This window comes from Pseudonaja textilis, chromosome 1, assembly GCF_049901715.1.
Source record: "Pseudonaja textilis isolate UNSWEBS1 chromosome 1, rPseTex1.2, whole genome shotgun sequence".
NCBI lineage: Eukaryota > Metazoa > Chordata > Lepidosauria > Squamata > Elapidae > Pseudonaja > Pseudonaja textilis.
Window position 1 is genome coordinate 321,811,459 of NC_141990.1, and position 18,366 is coordinate 321,829,824.

Sequence of the window (18,366 nt, forward strand, 5' to 3'; positions counted from 1 at the left end):
GATCCTGCAAAAAGAATTTTCTATCTCTTTTCCCCCCATCTGAGCTGTGGCCCTTGACAGGAGTTGGGCCTGGATTAGGAACCCAGGCCGCGACTTCAGCCTGGCTCCACTGCTGCCACTCACAAAGACCGCTGCACACTGTTCCCCCAATCGCCATTGCTCCTGTGGCCCACCCCTGGGATCTTCCATGTGCCTTCAGGTGTCCCAAAGGTGCTGTTTTTGTTTTTTCAGGAGGCAATTGGACTTCCTGGTTTTTCTTTGAAGACCTCTCGCTTCTCATTCAAGAAGCTTCTTCAGCTCTGACTGGATGGTAGGGAACGGAAGGATTTCTATTCCTTGCAGTCACCTCTGGTCACTTGCATCCTTTTAGAATTGAGGCCACTTGGAGGTTCGCCTGTTTCCTCAGGATCACCTGAGTGGTGCAAATGGATGCGGAGCCTTCTTGGAACTGTTGAAAGGACGGTGTTGTAGACTGGAGATAGGTGATGTCCTATATCCTTCTCCCTCGGTTGAGAGAGGGTTGATCAATTTTGGCATAAATGGCCTCTTTAGGAGAACAAACCCATCCGAGCTAGATTGAGTGGTCCATCTGCATTTCAAAGACAAAAGCCCCTCTTGTGAAGACAACAAAGTCCATCTTTTAGACAGAAAGGACCACTGGTTTGAAAGAGGGGTCAAAGGCCATCTATGTCCAAATTGAACAGCCCTCTCAACAGGAGGAGGGATATGACGTCCTCTACAGTCTACAATACCTTTCCACACCAATTTGTACCACTGAGGACACCGATAAGCCACTAGGTCACCTCAATGACTTAAACAGTGAGCGCCAACCACTAGGCCGGGGACCACTGGTCCACAGAGAATACAAGGCTGTGCCACCCACATGGCCCGTGGGAACACAAGGCTTGTGTCACTTGCATTGTGAACACCACAAGGTAATGAGGGGAGCGGGGAAAGGTCAGAGGGGGGAAACTTGCCCCACGCGCCTCACCTGGCACTGGGCTGCAGCTTTCCGCTTCTGCTTTTGGCTGCACGCAAGGAAAGCAGCCAAAGTCTGTCTTTCTCTCCCACAAACTCCACCAGAAATGAGTCTTTGGGACCCTGCAAGGCGTCCCGGTCCAAGAGGCTGCGCCGGTGCAACAAGTCTCATAAAAACTCATTTTTGGCAGAGTTTGGGGGGAGAGAAAGAAAGACTTCTGCTGCTTTCCTTGCATGAAGCCAGAAGTCAGTCTCTCTCTGTCTCTCCCCCTGAGAACAGAGCTGGAGATGATATTCTGCGATCCCAAATAAAGAACAATTGATCGGTAGGAAAACGGGGTGGGGAATTTTCCCAGGGTCTCTGGCCTGTGAGTTTGGTGGTCTCTGAGGTCCAAAAGGTTGACAACCCCTTATCTAAAAGGAATCAAATGACCAGCTGCCTACAAGGAGTATAAATCCTTCCATTCCCCACCATCCAGTCAGAGTTGAAGAAGCTTCTTGGATGAGAAGCGAAACTTCTTTAAACAAAAACCTGAAACAACACATGATCTGAGGACACAGATAATCTTCCAAGTGGTCTCAATGACTCACTCAAAAGAACGCAAATAACCAGCTGCCTGCAAGGAACACAAATCCTTCCGTTCCCCTCCGTCTAGTCAGAGCTGAAGAAGCTTCTTGGACGAGAAGCAAAACGTCTTCAAAGAAAAAAATTGAGAAAGTCCAGTTGCCTGTTGAAAAAAGCAACTTTGGGACAACCGTGACCTGGATGACTGAGAATCTTCATGGATATTTCCCTTCAGGTGGTGATCCCTCTGTTGAGAGGCCTATGCTGGGTTTCCTTAACGACGGCGTGATTCGCTTAACCACTGCAGGAAATCCACTCAACAGCCATGACCAAAAAAGGTGGTAAAATTGGACGTGACTCGCCACTTAACTGCCTTGTCTGGCAACAAAAATTCTGCTGCTGATTGGTGTCATAAACCGAGGACTACCTGAGCCTGTGTTCATAAGGCGCGGTGTGGCCCAAGGGGCCCCAGTTCCTCTCTTACCCCAAGACTGGCTGCCTCCCACAACGCCCTCCTGAGTATCAGCAGAACAATTTGTTTAGTGATCAAACTTACAACGGCACTGAAAAAAGGGACTTATGTCCGTTTCTCACACTTATGACTATGTTCAAAATTTAAGATGCTTGGCCACTGACCCCTATTTATGACGGTTGCAGCATCTCGGGGTCATGGCATAGCTTTTTACAACCTTCTGACAAGCAAAGTCCATTGGAAAACCGGATTCACCTAATAAGCGTGCAACTCCCTTAGCAACTGCAGTGATTCATTTAACTCCGGCAAGAAAGTCACAAAATGCAATGATTCACTTAGTTCTGACAGGAAAGGTCGTAAAATGGGGCAAAAATCCACTTAGCAATGGAGATTTGGAGCTCAGTGGTGGTTGTAAGTCGAGGACTACCTATGCAAAGAGGTTTGGATTGGAGGAGGTGGGGATGAAGGACCTGCTGTTTTTAAATTTCTTGTCAAATGACTGCAAGAAAATATACTTGGGGTCTACATGTATTAGTTTTAATTTTATTCGTATTAGTTTTCCAACATCAGGAATGTGGTTTTACAATATTTTTCCGAAACATCTTTTACTAGTTCAATACTTCTCTTTCACTACGAAACTATGTGATCGAGCTTAGGTTTTGGGGGAGGAAAATAAGGGTAAAAAATTCTGCCTCTGCCTACCAGCATCCATTGGTATTCATCTGGCTAGCGTTAGTGTGTGAGAGAGTTGAAGGCTGTTTGGAAACTGAACCAGTATTTGCTGTGTGAGCAAGAAGGAGACAGCAAGGAGCCTGGGCGTGGCTTAGCTCAACTGTTCTGTACTAAAGCTGCTTGGTGCTGTGAAACTGAAACTCCTCTGCTTGTGTTTTGCATTTGGAAGAGATTTCTTTTCACATGGGGAGGGGGAGTAGAACTCCTTAGCATCAGAGCGTGTTAATAATAATAATAATATACAAAATACTAATGCTCTGATGGTTATTTCAAAAAATCCTTAGTGAGCACCTAAGCACATACGTGCTTTATGGCTTTACGGTTCTGGAGATTTTGTGATGACGCAAGAGTGTTATTTCGCTTTTATATATATATATATTTTCAAGATTGCACTAGCAATAACGTTATCATCCACAATATGCTTCTCAGTTTCCCCATAGAAGCATATATGAGATTTGACAGTGATCTATAGATTTGAAGGAGCTGAACCGAATCCGCTTGCTGGAATCAGGAAATAGATAAATATAATTTGAAATGAGGAAGCAGACGACTTACAAGGTCGTAATAAAAACCGATCAAAGTCAGCACTCCAAAAGTTGGAAAATATTTGATTTTAAGGCTCTGCCTGCCGGATGCTGGACAACAGGGACACGAGAAAACCCTGCACTAACTGGAATTATTTCCTGCCGTTCTGCTACCAGTTCCCTCCACCCTCCCTTATAACCATCATCCTCTACCTCCTCTTGCTTTCTGAAAGGATGAAGGCTCCTTAGCCATAACCTACCATAGGAGAAGGGACGCAGTGGCTCAGTTGGCTAAGACACTCAGCTTGTCCACCAGAAAGGTCGGCAGTTCAGCAGTTCAAATCCCTAGCGCCACATAACGCCCGTTCCTTGTCCCATCTTCTGCCAACCGAGCAGCTGGAAAACACGTAAAAATGCCAGTAGAAAAATAGGGATCCCTTTGGCGGGAAGGTCACGGTGTTTCGTGCACGGTTAGTCATGCCGGCCACATGACCACGGAGACGCCTTCGGGCAGCGCTGGCTCTTCGGCTTTGTAACGGAGATGAGCACCGCCCGCTAGAGCCGGAAAGGACTAACGCGTATGTGCAAGGGGGACCTTTACCTTAAACCACTTTTCGTCCTTGGGTTATGATCAGTATCGTTAATGACAGGACTGAAGGCAGGGGACTTCAAACCTGTCCTCTGATGCAGGAATCCCCAAACTGGGTGGCAGCCCATTATCAGACCATGGCCTAATCTCCACCCCGGCAGCGTAAGGGGCCAGCCAACGCACCCCACGTCTGCATGTGTGCACAACGCGAGCATCACCATGGACATTTCTGATCCCTCTCGTGCGAGCGTCACTATAGATAGACACTTGCAACCCCAGTCACAGAAGCCTTGTTGTGGGTACTTGCAGCCCCTCTCGTGTGTGCCAAGCGTGTCAAGCTTCCAAGTACCGTGTTTCTCATATACCGTGTTTCTCTTTTTTTTTTTTTTTTTGAGCACCGAAAAAATGGCTAGGTCGTCTTTTCGGGGGTGACTTAATTTCCCCCCCTTGCATCTTCGGGCACGTGGCAATGGCTTGGATGTTGACCTCGGCGTCGGTGGGGCACTTCGTATCGGGGTCAACGCAGGCAGCACCATATCCGGGTGTGCAACAAAAGTACTTCCTAACAGCAAGCCCCCCCACCATTCCCCCCCATTTCTCATGTTTTAATATAGGCCTTAATTTGGGGGGAGGGGCTTAATTTCATTTCATGCCTATAAAACATGCTGGGACTTCCTATTGGGGGAGGCCGTATTGTTGGAGAAACAGGGTAACATGTCCCCTGAAATAAAACCCAAGGCATCCTATCTTTCCTTAAAGTCTGTTTATTTGGGACGTATCAAATTGGCAAGGACTTGGTGTAATTCTGACTCTGGCTAGATTCCAGAATTACACCCCATCAAAAGGAAAAGTTTGAAACTTTGGAAAACCTAAAGAGAGCTAAGAAAAGAATAGACAAAGGCTACAAACGAAACACGGCACCTTCAGGGTCGACAGAGCGTCATTGCGGACACTTGCGATCCTACTCGTGCCAACCTCATGGGCGCTCGCAACCCCACTCCTGTGAGCATCGCTATAGACTGAGTGCCGAAACAGGAGCGCGCACACGTGAGCGAGAGAGCATCGGAAATCAGAAGAACAGCTCCCTGGCACGTGCATGTGGCAGCGCCGAAAACTGGAAGCGCAGCTGAACTTCTAGTTTCCAGCATGTGCATGCGCGCCAGCCACCTGGTCTTCTGGTTTTGAATGCACGCCAGAAACCAGAAGCTCAGCTTCGCGGTGCATGCATCCGTGTCGAGGAGGTGCTCTTCTGGTTTCCGGCACTCCCGCGTGCACAAAGACGAGCTGGCTGGCACGCGTATGACAGAATCCGGAAGAGCAACGGGCAACAGCTGGCGTACCCAGGCACGTGCGCCATAGGTTCACTGTCACGGCGATAGACACTCGCAATCCCACTCACACGAGCATCATTGCAGAAGAGTGCAAATGTCACCATGGACCCTCGCGATCTCACTCACATGAGACACTCGCAATCCCACTCACACAAGTATCATTGCAGAAGAGTGCAAACATCACCATGGACCCTCGCGATCCCACTCACATGAGCCTTGTGGGTGCTCACAGCCCCTCTCGCGGGAGCGTCACTATGGACCCTCGCAATCCTGCTCTCATGAGCCTCGCAGTGCTCACAGCCCCACTCATGCGGGTGTCATTGTGGGTGCTCGGGGTTTCATTGTGCGAGTCTCGTCACGGGGGCTCGCGACCCCAGTTCAGAGGTGGTTATTCAGCAGGCTCTGACCGGTTCTGGAGAACCGGTAGCGGAAATTTGGAGGAGTTCAGAGAACCGGAAAATCCCACCTCTGACTGGAGATTTTACAGTATCCTTCCCCTGCCACACCCACCAAGCTACACCCACAGAACTGGTAGTAAAAATTTTTGAATCCCACCACTGCTCCCCTCATGAATGTCGTGGGCACTCGCACGCCTGCACGCGAGCGCCTGTGTTTGTCCCCCTCCCACAAAATCATCCCCTCTTTCCCCCCTACCCCCCCCCCACTCCAGGCTGCCAACCTGAAAAGTTTGGGGAATTCTGCCCTAACAGCTCTTGCGGCACCCCTGGGTCAAGTGATTGTGACTCAAGGGTGAGTGATGAGGTTGTAAAGCACTTTGTCAGCTTCACTCGGTAGTTGAAGAGTTTATAGTGACAAATCACAGTCCTACTCACAATTCAAAGATGTAGTAATTGGAGTTTATTTCTTCAGCCCGTCTCACGACAATCACCAAAAAGCAACATTGGGACAATTCCAAATAAGATAATGCTGAGAGCTCAAATCTTCCTTGCAGGAAGGAAAAAAAGAACTTTGGAGTCCATGATTTCTTTCTGGTACTTAAATTTACCTTTCTGGAATGTGCTTCTTTCCCAAACGACCTGCACAGGTAAGGAGTTTTCATTTATTGAGTTATTTTCGGCAAGGAGAAATTTTCCTCGCATCTCTGCAAACTGTGCTCTCCGTGTTTGGAGACCAAGCCACGGGTTGATTCGTGTTAGGAGCTGCCTGAAACCTTGTAGAAATTTCCCAGCGTTCTTGTGGACCAAACAATTTTGTTTCTTAAGGATTTCTTTTAAAGTTTAGAAGATCTTGGAAGGTCAGGGGCTGTAAAAACGGAGCTGTGTTGCAGGATTTTTCAGGTCAAGATAAGGAATTTCAAAACCGTCTACCTTCCAGGGTAGTTATTCTCATTCAGATATTTTTGTTTTTCGTTCTTCCTGCATTGCCGAGTGTATGATTCATTCTTATAAATCTAACCCAGGTCATCCATCTGGTTTTCGTGGCTGAGGTGGGACTAGAACTCCCACATTCTAGCCTGGCTCCTTATTCACTGGACCAAAGGGGCTATCTATGAAATGGGTGAACGGGCTCTATAGGAAGTATGCGGAGTGGTTGACTCTATTAATTGGTGGAAGGGAGAAAGGGAGGGAAGGAGGAAGAGAAAAAGGGAGGAAAGAAGGAAAGGATGGAACATGGGAAAGGGAGGGAGGAAGGAAGGAAAAGAAAGGGAGGGAGGAAATAAGGAAATAAGGAAGGAAAAGAACAGGAGGGAAGGAAAAGGAAGGGAGGGCAGGAGGAAAAGAAAAGAATGGGAAGGAAGGAAAAGGAAGGAAGGAAAGGAGGGAGGGAGTAAGGGAGGAAAAAAGGAAGGAAAAGAACAGGAAGGAAGGAAAAGGAAGGAAGGAAAGGAGAAAATAAGGAAATAAGGAAGGAAAAGAACAGGAAGGGAGGGCGGGAGGAAGAGAAAAGAATGGGAAGGAAGGAAAAGGAAGGAAGGAAAGGAGGGAGGGAGTAAGGGAGGAAAAAAGGAAGGAAAAGAACAGGAAGGAAGGAAAAGGAAGGAAGGAAAGGAGAAAATAAGGAAATAAGGAAAAGAACAGGAAGGGAGGGCGGGAGGAAGAGAAAAGAATGGAAAGGAAGGAAAAGGAAGGAAGGAAAGGGGGAGGGAGTAAGGGAGGAAAAAAGGAAGGAAAAGAAGAGGAAGGAAGGAAAAGAAAGGGAGGGAGGGAGAAAATAAGGAAATAAGGAAGGAAAAGAATGGGAAGGAAGGAAAAGAAAGGAAGAGGGGTTCGTCTTTGGAATCGCCAGGCAGGAACACACACACCCGTTCTGATTCAGAGTAACAGAACTGGAAGGGACCTCGGGGTCATCTAGTCCAACCCCGCACTCCAGCAGGAGACCAATCATAGAAACACAGAGTTGGAAGGGATCTCGGAGGTCTTCTAGACCAAATCCTCAGCTCAAGGAAGAGACCCTGACAGAATCACAGAAGGACAGAGTAGGAGGCGACCTTGGAGGTCAAGCGGTCTTGGGAACAAAGTCCACAGAAAACCCATTGAGACAACGCACCTTTCCAGCCACGAGATGGCATCTCATCAGCTCTTCTGGGTTAAAAGCATGAGACCAGAGGGGGTCATTCAGCCGGTTCTGACCCGTTCTTGGAGAACCAGGAGTGGAAATTTGGAGTCGTTCGGAGAACCGGCCAATCCTACCAGCCCTGCCAACCCCGCCCCCATCTCTTCTCTGCCTCCCATCGAGTCCCAGCTGATCAGCTGGGTCTCCTTTGGTTGCCCTGAACAGGAGAACGGAGCTGGAAAGCAGGTTAGTGGGGTGGGAGTTTTGCAGTATCCTCCTCCTGCCACGCCCACCAAGCCACACCCACAGAACCAGTAGTAGAAAAATTTGAATCCCACCTCTGCAGGAGACTCTTGGAAACCTCTTACCTGCCTTACCCTCTGAGCCTTGCAAGAGGGAGCAGCTACAACCTACTTCCTCCAAAGGCTGGATTTACCTCTCTTGCCTGTCCAGTCCCGGGTTCAAAGCTCAGCCTGGGAATGGTAAGGAAAGCCTTAGTTTTCTCTTCGGGAAGTTCAGAAAAGGAAACAGAAAAAAGGCCAGGAAAACAAATAAAGAAACCCGTTCACTTCCTTATTTGAAGGAGATTCCTCTTGAATGAGTCCCACGGACGTCGCTTTGCCTTCGGAAGAAGAGAAATAGGAAAGGCGTCGGAGAAATGAGTTCCACAACCGCCCAGCAGAGGGCAGCAAAGGCTATTGTAAGATCCGAGTATTGATGATCGAGGTAATGAATATTGTGAAGTTTGTCATTGTAAGAGCGCAGAGATGTTTGTACCCGGACAAGATGATCTGTTCAAGTTAAAAAAAAAAAAAAACTTATTAAAGAAAGAAAAGGACCTCTCTTGGTCCTTCGTTCCTCTATCGCGGATTTCCCCAAACTCTCAAACTTTTAAGACTTGTGGACGTCAACTCCCAGAATTCCCCAGCCAAGCAGGCTACCTGAGGAGTTCTGGGAGTTGAAGTCCACAAGTCTTAAAATTGCTGAATTTGGAGACCCCCCTTGCTCTAGAGAGTTGCTTCTACTCCGTGGGGGTTTGGGCAATGTTCCCCCAGAATCTGCGTTCCTGAAATTTGTACCCCTTTTCCAAGAGGGGGAACAGTTGGGGTCTTCTGGAAGGAGGCGGCTCTTCCTCCCACTGCCTCTCTTCTCTTGTTAAGGTTAGACACCTTCCCCACTCCCCACCCCATGGTTATCCCTCTGGGCCGAACCGGTTGTTAAAAAAAAAAAAAGCTCCGATCATCTTAGAATAGAATAGAATAGAATAGAATAGAATAGAATAGAATAGAATAGAATAGAATAGAATAGAATAGGGTAGGGTAGGGTAGGGTAGGGTAGGGTAGGTAGGGTAGAAGAGAAGAGAGATAGAATAGAATAGAATAGAATAGAATAGAATAGAATAGAATAGAGAATAAAATAGAATAGAATAGAGATAGAATAGAACAGAATAGAGTATAGAATAGAATAGAATAGAATAGAATAGAATAGAATAGAATTAGAGATAGAGATAGAATAGAATAGGGAATAGAATAGAATGGAGAAAAGAGAATAAAATAGAATAGAATAGAGATAGAATAGAATAAAATAGAACAGAGAATAGAATAGAATAGAATAGAATAGAATAGAATAGAATAGAATAGAATAGAATAGAGAATAAAATAGAATAGAGATAGAATAGAACAGAATAGAGAATAGAATAGAATAGAATAGAATAGAATAGAATAGAATAGAATAGAATAGAATAGAATAGAGATAGAATAGGGAATAGAATAGAATGGAGAAAAGAGAATAAAATAGAATAGAATAGAGATAGAGATAGAATAGAATAAAATAGAACAGAGAATAGAATAGAATAGAATAGAATAGAATAGAATAGAATAGAATAGAATAGAATAGAATAGAATAGAATAGAATAGAATAGAATAGAATTCTTTATTGGCCAAGTGTGATTGGACACACAAGGAATTTGTCTTCGGTGCAAATGCTCTCAGTGTACATAAAAAGAAAAGATACATTCTCCAAGAGTCAAGAATCATAAGGTACAACACTTAATGATAGTCATAGGACACAATAAGCAATCAAATCCTACTAGGAAACTACTAGTCAGTATAAACCTTGAGGATGCAAGCGACAAAGTCATACAGTCACAGGTGGGAAGGGATGGGCAATAAGGAGTGATGAGAAGATTAACAGTGATAGTAGTGCTGCAGACTTTGCAAATAGTTGGACAGTGTTGAGGGAATTATTTGTTTTAGCAGAGTGAGGGATTTGGGGAAAAAAACTCTCCTTGTGTCTAGTTGTTCTGCTGTGCGGGGCTCCATAGTGTAGTTTTGAGGGTGGGAGTTGAACAGTTTGTGTCCGGGATGTGAGGGGTCAAGCGGCCTGAAATCATCCCTGAAAAATCCCTGAAAAAGGCCCCAATAGCCTGGAAATGGGTTGCGGCCCCGGCCTTCCTTCTCCCCTGAGGCCACACACACACACACACACACAGACACACATAGACACACACACACACACACACACACACACACACACACGGCCTTAAAAGTTGCCAACATTGGGCACTCTCGATTTATAGGGTAGCTTTATCAGCCCAGGGAATGTTTTAAAATCTCCTCGAGTCTTCCTCTGTCTGCATCCCGAAACAAATCGTTCACGTCTTGTGAAAAATACATTTTGGAGAGAGGGATAGCAATATAATCTCCTAGATGGGCAGGGATTGTCTGCAGCTTGGCCCATTCGGCTTCCAACGGATTCGGGATTAAAACAAGCCTGTGCAAGATCCTGCCTGCGTTTTGGTTTATTTTGCCTTAAGCAACGAAGCTCAAATCTTCCTTGCAGGAAGGAAAAAAGAACTTCGGAGTCCATGATTTCTTTCTGGTACTTAAATTTACCTTTCTGGAACTTGCTTCTTTCCCAAACGACCTGCACAGGTAAGGAGTTTTCATTTATTGAGTTATTTTCGGCAAGGAGACATTTTCCTCGCATCTCTGCAAAATGTGCTCTCCGTGTTTGGAGACCAAGCCACGGGTTGATTCGTGTTAGGAGCTGCCTGAAACCTTGTAGAAATTTCCCAGCGTTCTTGTGGACCAAACAATTTTGTTTCTTAAGGATTTCTTTTAAAGTTTAGAAGATCTTGGAAGGTCAGGGGCTGTAAAAACGGAGCTGTGTTGCAGGATTTTTCAGGTCAAGATAAGGAATTTCAAAACCGTCTACCTTCCAGGGTAGTTATTCTCATTCAGATATTTTTGTTTTTCGTTCTTCCTGCATTGCTGAGTGTATGATTCATTCTTATAAATCTAACCCAGGTCATCCATCTGGTTTTCGTGGCTGAGGTGGGACTAGAACTCCCACATTCTAGCCTGGCTCCTTATTCACTGGACCAAAGGGGCTATCTATGAAATGGGTGAACGGGCTCTATAGGAAGTATGCGGAGTGGTTGACTCTATTAATTGGTGGAAGGGAGAAAGGGAGGGAAGGAGGAAGAGAAAAAGGGAGGAAAAAAGGAAAGGATGGAACATGGGAAAGGGAGGGAGGGAGGAAGGAAAAGGGAGGGAAGGAAGGAAAAGAAAGGAAGGAAGGAAAGAAGGAAGGAAGGAAGGAAGGAAGGAAGGAAGGAAGGAAGGAAGGAAAGGGAAGGGAAGGATGCAGGGAGGAAAAAAGGAAGGAAAAGAACAGGAAGGAAGGAAAAGGGAGGGAGGGAGGTAATAAGGAAGGAAAAGAACAGGAAGGAAGGAAAAGGAAGGGAGGGCGGGAGGAAAAGAAAAGAATGGGAAGGAAGGAAAAGGAAGGAAGGAAAGGAGGGAGGGAGTAAGGGAGGAAAAAAGGAAGGAAAAGAACAGGAAGGAAGAAAAAGAAAGGGAGGGAGGGAGAAAATAAGGAAATAAGGAAGGAAAAGAATGGGAAGGACTGAAAAGAAAGGAAGGAAGGAAGGAAGGAAGGAAGGAAGGAAGGAAGGGAAGGACGCAGGGAGGAAAAAAGGAAGGAAAAGAACGGGAAGGAAGGAAAAGGGAGGGAGGGAGGGAAGAAATAAGGAAATAAGGAAGGAAAAGAACGGGAAGGAAGGAAAAGGGAGGGAGGGAGGAAATAAGGAAATAAGGAAGGAAAAGAGTGGGAAGGGATGAAAAGAAAGGAAGAAAGGAAGGGAAGGACACAGGGAGGAAAAAAGGAAGGAAAAGAATGGGAAGGAAGGAAAAAGGGAGGGAGGGAGGAAATAAGGAAGGCAAAGAACGGGAAGGAAGGAAGGTCCCTTCCAACTTTCTGCTTCTCTTCCTGCCAAAGCAAATGAAGCCAGCCCCATGCGAGCATTTGTCAGATCTCACGAGCAGATTTCTTACGACCGAGCGGCTTTGGAGAAGATGCATCGGGAAGTGAGGCGAGGAGAACGGAGATCCTTCTGGTTGGAATTCCACGCGTTTCAAAGGTTCGGCGGCAGCCTTACGAGGTCAATTGGGGTTAGTCATATTGATGATGAGAGATAAAAACAGCGGTTTAATGGCGGGTTGCAATGGAAACCCCATTTCAGGATCTTTAGGCTGCATCTCTGGAAGGACACAAGCGCTTTTGCTAAGGATCCTGAGATTGTGATGAACGATACCTCCGAACCGGCGGATGTCTCCTTCGTTTATTCGGGCACCCTACAAGGTGAAGTGTGCTTGGGAAGAGGTTTCCCCCACCCCACCCCCGCTTCTTCTCTCCCTATTATTCATTTATTCACAGAATTTTTATATCCAATACTCTCCCCTCTTCATCTATTTGCTTCTTTCCCTTCCCTTCCCTTTTTTCCTTTCCTTTCCTTCCCTTCCTTCCTTCCCCTCCCTTCCCTTCCCCTCCCTTCCCTCTCTTCCCTTCCCTTCTTTTCTTCCCTTCCCTTCCCTCCCCTTCTTCCCTTTCCTTCTTTCCTTTCCTTTGCTTCCATCCCTTCCCTTCTTTTCTTCCCTTCTTTTCTTCCCTTCCCTTCTTTCCTTCCCTTCCCTTCCCTTCTGTTCTTCCCTTCCCTCCCTCCCTTCCCTTCCCCTCCCTTCTTTCCTTCCCTTCCCTTCTGTTCTTCCCTTCCCTCTCTTCTCTTCCCTTCTTTTCTTCCCTTCCTTCCTTCTTCCCTTTCCTTCTTTCCTTTCCTTTGTTTCCATCCCTTCCCTTCTTTTCTTCCCTTCTTTTCTTCCCTTCCCTCCTTCCCTTCCCTTCTTCCCTTCCCCTTTTTCCTTTCCTACCCTTACCTTCCTTCCACTCCCCTTCCCCTTCTTTTTTTCTCATCTTTTCCTTTCCTCTTCCCTTCCGTTCTTACCCCTCCCTACCCTTTCCTTCCTCCTCTATTTATTTCCTTCCCTTCCCGTCTTCATCCAATCTTTTTTTTAAAAAAAGCTCTTGGTTCTTAAAGAAATATTGAAAAGATCCTTGCAAGCATGTTATGGTTCCTGTTGTCATTCTGGCCCCACCGTGGACTTTCTGTTCCGATTTGAACCCAATTGATGGAGTTGGGGCATTTGCCCTGCTGAGAGGGGTGGAGTCGGCGCAGCCTTGTTTACTTACGCAGATACGTCGTAAAACTGCACCGCTTCGTGGCTTTGTCGGCGTGATCACCCACCTGCTTCTACTTGTAGCTTTTTTCTGATATGACTAAAGTGACTTTTCGACAGGAGATGCAGCTTCTTCCTGCCACGGGTCCATCGTCCACGGCGCCTTTGAGGGATTCATCCAGACGCAAAATGGCACCTATTACATTGAATCTGCTGCTGTGGTCAAAGAGCCTCCCCGGGCCTTTTCCTTCATCTATCACCAGAGAGATTTAGGTGAGAACGTCGAACACCCCAAGGATTGAGCCCAGTGGTGGGGTTCATTATTTTTGCTACTGGTTCTGTGGGTATGGCTTGGTGGGCGAGGCAGTGAAAGGTTACTGCAAAATCCCCATTCCCTCCCCACTCCACTAACCTGCTTTCCAGCTCCGTTCTCCTGTGCAGGGCAACCAAAGAAGGCCCAGCCGATCAGCTAGGACTTGGGAGGCAGTGGGGGAGGGGCCAGTCAGAGATGGCATTTGCTGGTTTTCTGAACTACTCAAAATTTAGGCTACCGGTTCTTCAGAACTGTTGAGAAGCTGTTGAATATCACCTCTATATCTATCTATCTATCTATCTATCTATCTATCTATCTATCTATCTATCTATCTATCTATCTTCTATCATCATCTATCCATCATTTATCTATCTAACTTGTCCATTATCTATTGATCATCTATTTATCTATCTATCTATCTATCTATCTATCTATCTATCTATCTCCATTATTATCTATCTATCTATCTATCTATCTATCTATCTATCTATCTATCTATCTATCTATCTATCTATCTTCTATCATCATCCATCCATCATTTATCTATCTATCTTGTCCATTATCTATTAATCATCTAACTATCTAACTATCTATCTATCTATCCATCCATCTATCTATCTTGTCCATTATCTATTGATCATCTATCTATCTATCTATCTATCTATCTATCTTGTCCATTATCTATTGATCATCTATCTATCTATCTATCTATCTATCTATCTTCTATCATCATCCATCCATCATTTATCAATCTATCTTGTCCATTATCTATTAATCATCTATCTATCTATCTATCTTATCTATCTATCTTGTCCATTATCTATCTATCTATCTATCTATCTATCTATCTATCTATCTATCTATCTATCTTGTTCATTATCCATTATCTATCTATCTATCTATCTATCTATCTATCTATCTATCTTCTATCATCATCTATCTATCATTTATCTATCTTGTCCATTATCTATCTATCTATCTATCTATCTATCTATCTATCTATCTATCTATCTATCTTGTCCATTATCTATTGATCATCTATCTATCTATCTATCTATCTATCTATCTATCTATCTATCTATCTATCTATCTTTCTGTCCATTATCTATCTATCTATCTATCTATCTATCTATCTATCTATCTATCTATCTATCTTCTATCATCATCCATCCATCATTTATCTATCTATCTTGTCCATTATCTATTAATCTTCTATCTATCTTATCTATCTTGTCCATTATCTATCTATCTATCTATCTATCTATCTATCTATCTATCTATCTATCTATCTATCTACCTACCTACCTACCTACCTACCTATCTATCTACCTACCTACCTACCTACCTACCTACCTACCTATCTATCTATCTTGTTCATGATCCATTGATTATCCATCTATCTTGTCCAAAGAAGACCCAGCCGATCAGCTGGGACTCGGTAGGCAGAGAATAGATGGGGTTGGTGGGGCCAGTCAGAGGTGGGATTTGCCGGTTCTCCAAACTACTCAAAATTTCTGCTACCGGTTCTCCAGAACTGGTCAGAACTGGCTGAATAAACACCTCTGGCTGAGTCTCCATTCTCTTCCCATCACCAATTTTCTTCAGCAGGCCAGTCGAGTGGAAATTTCCTTTCAAATAGAAGAGAGAAAGAGAAGCTGGAAGTCTTTGGGCCAAATAGGGTCTCCCATGTTCAACGCCTCTGAAAGTGGCCATTAAATTATCATTTGGGAGGGAGGGAGGGAGCAAGGAAGGAAGGAAGGGGGAGGGAGGGAGGGAGGAATGAAAAATCAGAACAGGAAGGAAAAAAGAGGAGGGAAGGAGGGAAGAAGGGGAAGGGATTAAGGAAGGAAGTGAGGGAGGGAGGAAGTGGAGAGAAGGAAGAAAGAAGGGAAGGGAAGGGAAGGGAAGGAGTGAGCGAGTGAGGAACGAAGGAAGAAGAGTGGGAGGGAAGGAAGGAAGTGGAGGGAGGGGAAAAGGGGGAGGGAAGGAATGAGTGAGGAAGGGAAGGAAGGAAGGGAGAGAGGGAGGGAAGGAACAAAAGAAAGAAGGAAGGGGAGGGAGGGAAGAAAGGAGTGAAAAAGAAGGGAGTGAGGAAGGAGTGAAGGAAGAAAGGAAGGAAAGCAAAAAGACAGGTGGAGAATGGAACTGTATTGATATTCCCTTTCTATCAACACTTTCATTTTCAGACCAGATATTTCCATCCCAAGACAAAGGAAATTCTTGCCAGTTCGACGAGTTTAATTAATTCTCAGTCTTTTTTTTCATCTTCCTTTCTCTTCACTTTGGAACGATCCTTGTTTGTTTTCAATCTCCACTGATCTGAGCTAACCCCTCTGGCTCCTGTGCCTTTAGGAAGATTGTCTTTTTTTTCTCGAAATATAAATCTTGCTGGCTTCGCACTCCGAGGCCACCCACCTTAATCCGTGATGCAGGTTTATCCGAGGACAAAAATCCACATCCCGCGTACCCAGCACGGCTGTTTTCCACGCGTTCTGTCTCCTCCCTACACGTTATCCTGTGTCCGGCTTGACATGCAGCTCAACCCGTCCTCTTCCTTGAACAAAACACCCGGATCTGCTTTATTTTAGCTTCCATGTCAAGCTGCACACAGGATAAATGCGCGCAGCGAGGACAGAACATCGTGATTGTGTGTCTTGTAGATTATGAACTTCTGCACGACTCCAAGTCAGCATCTCTGGCTCTGAAACTGCACCAACAACTGCAAGATTTCCAGCGGCAGCTGACAGCAAAGGTAAAAAAAAAGAAGCATTCATTGTGATAAAACCAATCCGTTTTCCACGCCACTAAATTGCTAACCAAATACAGGGAGTGCTCGACTCAACAACATTTAGTGACTGAAGATTCAACATCACTGAAAAAAGTGACTTTTTAAGATTTTGTTTGTTTGTCAAGTATGTATTAGATAACAAATATAAGTATAAACATCATTATGAATGCGTGAAATGGATATGAATAAAAGGGAACAGTAGGACAGGGATGGTAGGCACATTGGTGCGCTTATGCGTGCCCCTTACAAACCTCTTAGGAAAGGGGTGAGGTCAACAGTAGACAGTCTGAGGTTAAAGTGTTTGGGGTTTGGGGAAGAAACCACAGAGTCAGGTAGAGTATTCCAGACAATGATCACTCTGTTGCTGAAGTCATATTTCCTACAATCAAGTTTGATGCGGTTAACCTTGAGTTTGTATCTATTGTGTGCTCTTGTGTTGTTGTGGTTGAAGCTGAAGTATTCATTGACAGGTAGGACATTGCAATATATAATTTTACGTACCACGCTTAGGTCAGACCAAAGGCGGTATAGTTATCGAAGCCTAAAATTTCAAGTCTGGTGGCGTACGGTCAGGGGTGGAATTCTACCGGTTCAGACCGGTTCTATAGAACCGGTTGTTACGATTCTGCACAGTTCGGAGAACCAGGAAATCGTCCCCTGCCTGCCCTCCCCCTCTCCGCCCCCCCCTCTCCTCCCTGCCCAGTCAGTCCTTATCACCCGACATCGCTGACTGTGTTCTTCCTCGCCCAGTCACTCCTTAAGGTATTTCTTTTTTTTCTCCCCCTTCCGACGATCAGCTGTTTCTATGATCAGCTATGCCCGATTCCCCTCACTGTCTTACTGCTTTGTCTAGTATTGAGGCCCAGAAGGCCCCCAAAATGGAGGAGGGGTGCTGCAAAAAAAAGGAAAAAAGCCACAGCCCCCCAGTCACATGACCATGCCCACCTAGCCACGCCCATAGAACCGGTAATAAAACTTTTTGAACCCTACCGCTGGTGAGTTTGGCCCCATTTTACATCTTTTCTCGCCACAGAGGTTAAGGGAATCATTGTAGTTGGTCAATTAGCCACACGGTTTTTAAGGGAATTGGGCTCCATCATTGACTTCGCTTGTCCGAAGGTCACAAAAGGGGATCCCATGACCTCAGGACTTTGCGACCGTCATAAAGGTGAGTCAGTTGCCCAGAGTCTGAATTTTGAGCACGTGACTGTTGTGGGGAGGCTGCAAAACGGTCATAAGTATGGAAAATGGTCAGATGTCTCTTTTTTTCAGTGACGTCGTAACTTTGAATGGTCACTGTTGTAAGTCAAGGACTGCCAGTATAAGTTGTTCCATCTCTCACCCCCACCTACTTCACAGTCTCTCTCTCCACAGTCAAACTACACCCATCGCCCCAGGAGGAGCTTGAATTATTCAAAGACTTCCTGCCTGCTTCATTTTCAAGCCGATCACCTGTTCTATCAACGGTTTGGCTCCGTGGAAGCTGTGATCGCCCAGGTGTGCAAATCTTCTTTTTTTAAAAAAAAAAAGGATGAAGGGGAGGGTCAAGATAAAAGGAGGTGGAGCTAGAACAGGTATACTTCTTTGACTAGGCCCGCCTTTGGTGAACAGTGGGAGGGTGAGTTTTCAAAGGTCACCCTTTTCCTGGGCACGCTTGCCCCTTTCCTGTCATCTCTATCTCTGTTTCTGAAGAAGGAGAGGCTAATTCTGTAGTTGCATCCATACATGACGCTAAGCTGGGCTAAATGGGATTGGGTAGTTAGTGGCACTTCTCAAACTTGGCCATTTCCAGATGGGTGGACTTCAACTTCCAGAATTCGCCAGCCGACATGGCTTGCTGAGGAATTCTGGGAGTTGAAGTCAAAGCTTCATGAATCTGTCAAGGGCTGACTGAAGAATTCTGGGAGTTGAAGTCCATGCCTCATAAAGTTGCCAAGGGTTGAGGAATTCTGGGAGTTGAAGTCCACACATCATAAAACTATCAAGGGTTGACTGAGGAATTCTGGGAGTTGAAATCTTTGCCTCATAAAGTTGCCAAGGGTTG

General features: G+C 45.5%; 1 protein-coding gene across 1 annotated transcript in view; it reads left to right on the forward strand.

Annotated features, from left to right (window-relative positions):
• Window positions 1-10,512: 10,512 nt before the first annotated feature.
• Window positions 10,513-18,366, forward strand: part of LOC113453481 (disintegrin and metalloproteinase domain-containing protein 10-like) — a 29,695-nt gene continuing 21,841 nt past the window's right edge. The window contains exons 1-6 of the mRNA XM_087922665.1: window positions 10,513-10,638; window positions 11,987-12,128; window positions 12,231-12,349; window positions 13,342-13,494; window positions 16,195-16,286; window positions 17,697-17,819. Coding sequence (XP_087778791.1) covers window positions 10,572-10,638; window positions 11,987-12,128; window positions 12,231-12,349; window positions 13,342-13,494; window positions 16,195-16,286; window positions 17,697-17,819 — 696 coding nt within the window. The 5' untranslated portion in view covers window positions 10,513-10,571. The remainder of the gene's footprint in view (window positions 10,639-11,986; window positions 12,129-12,230; window positions 12,350-13,341; window positions 13,495-16,194; window positions 16,287-17,696; window positions 17,820-18,366) is intronic.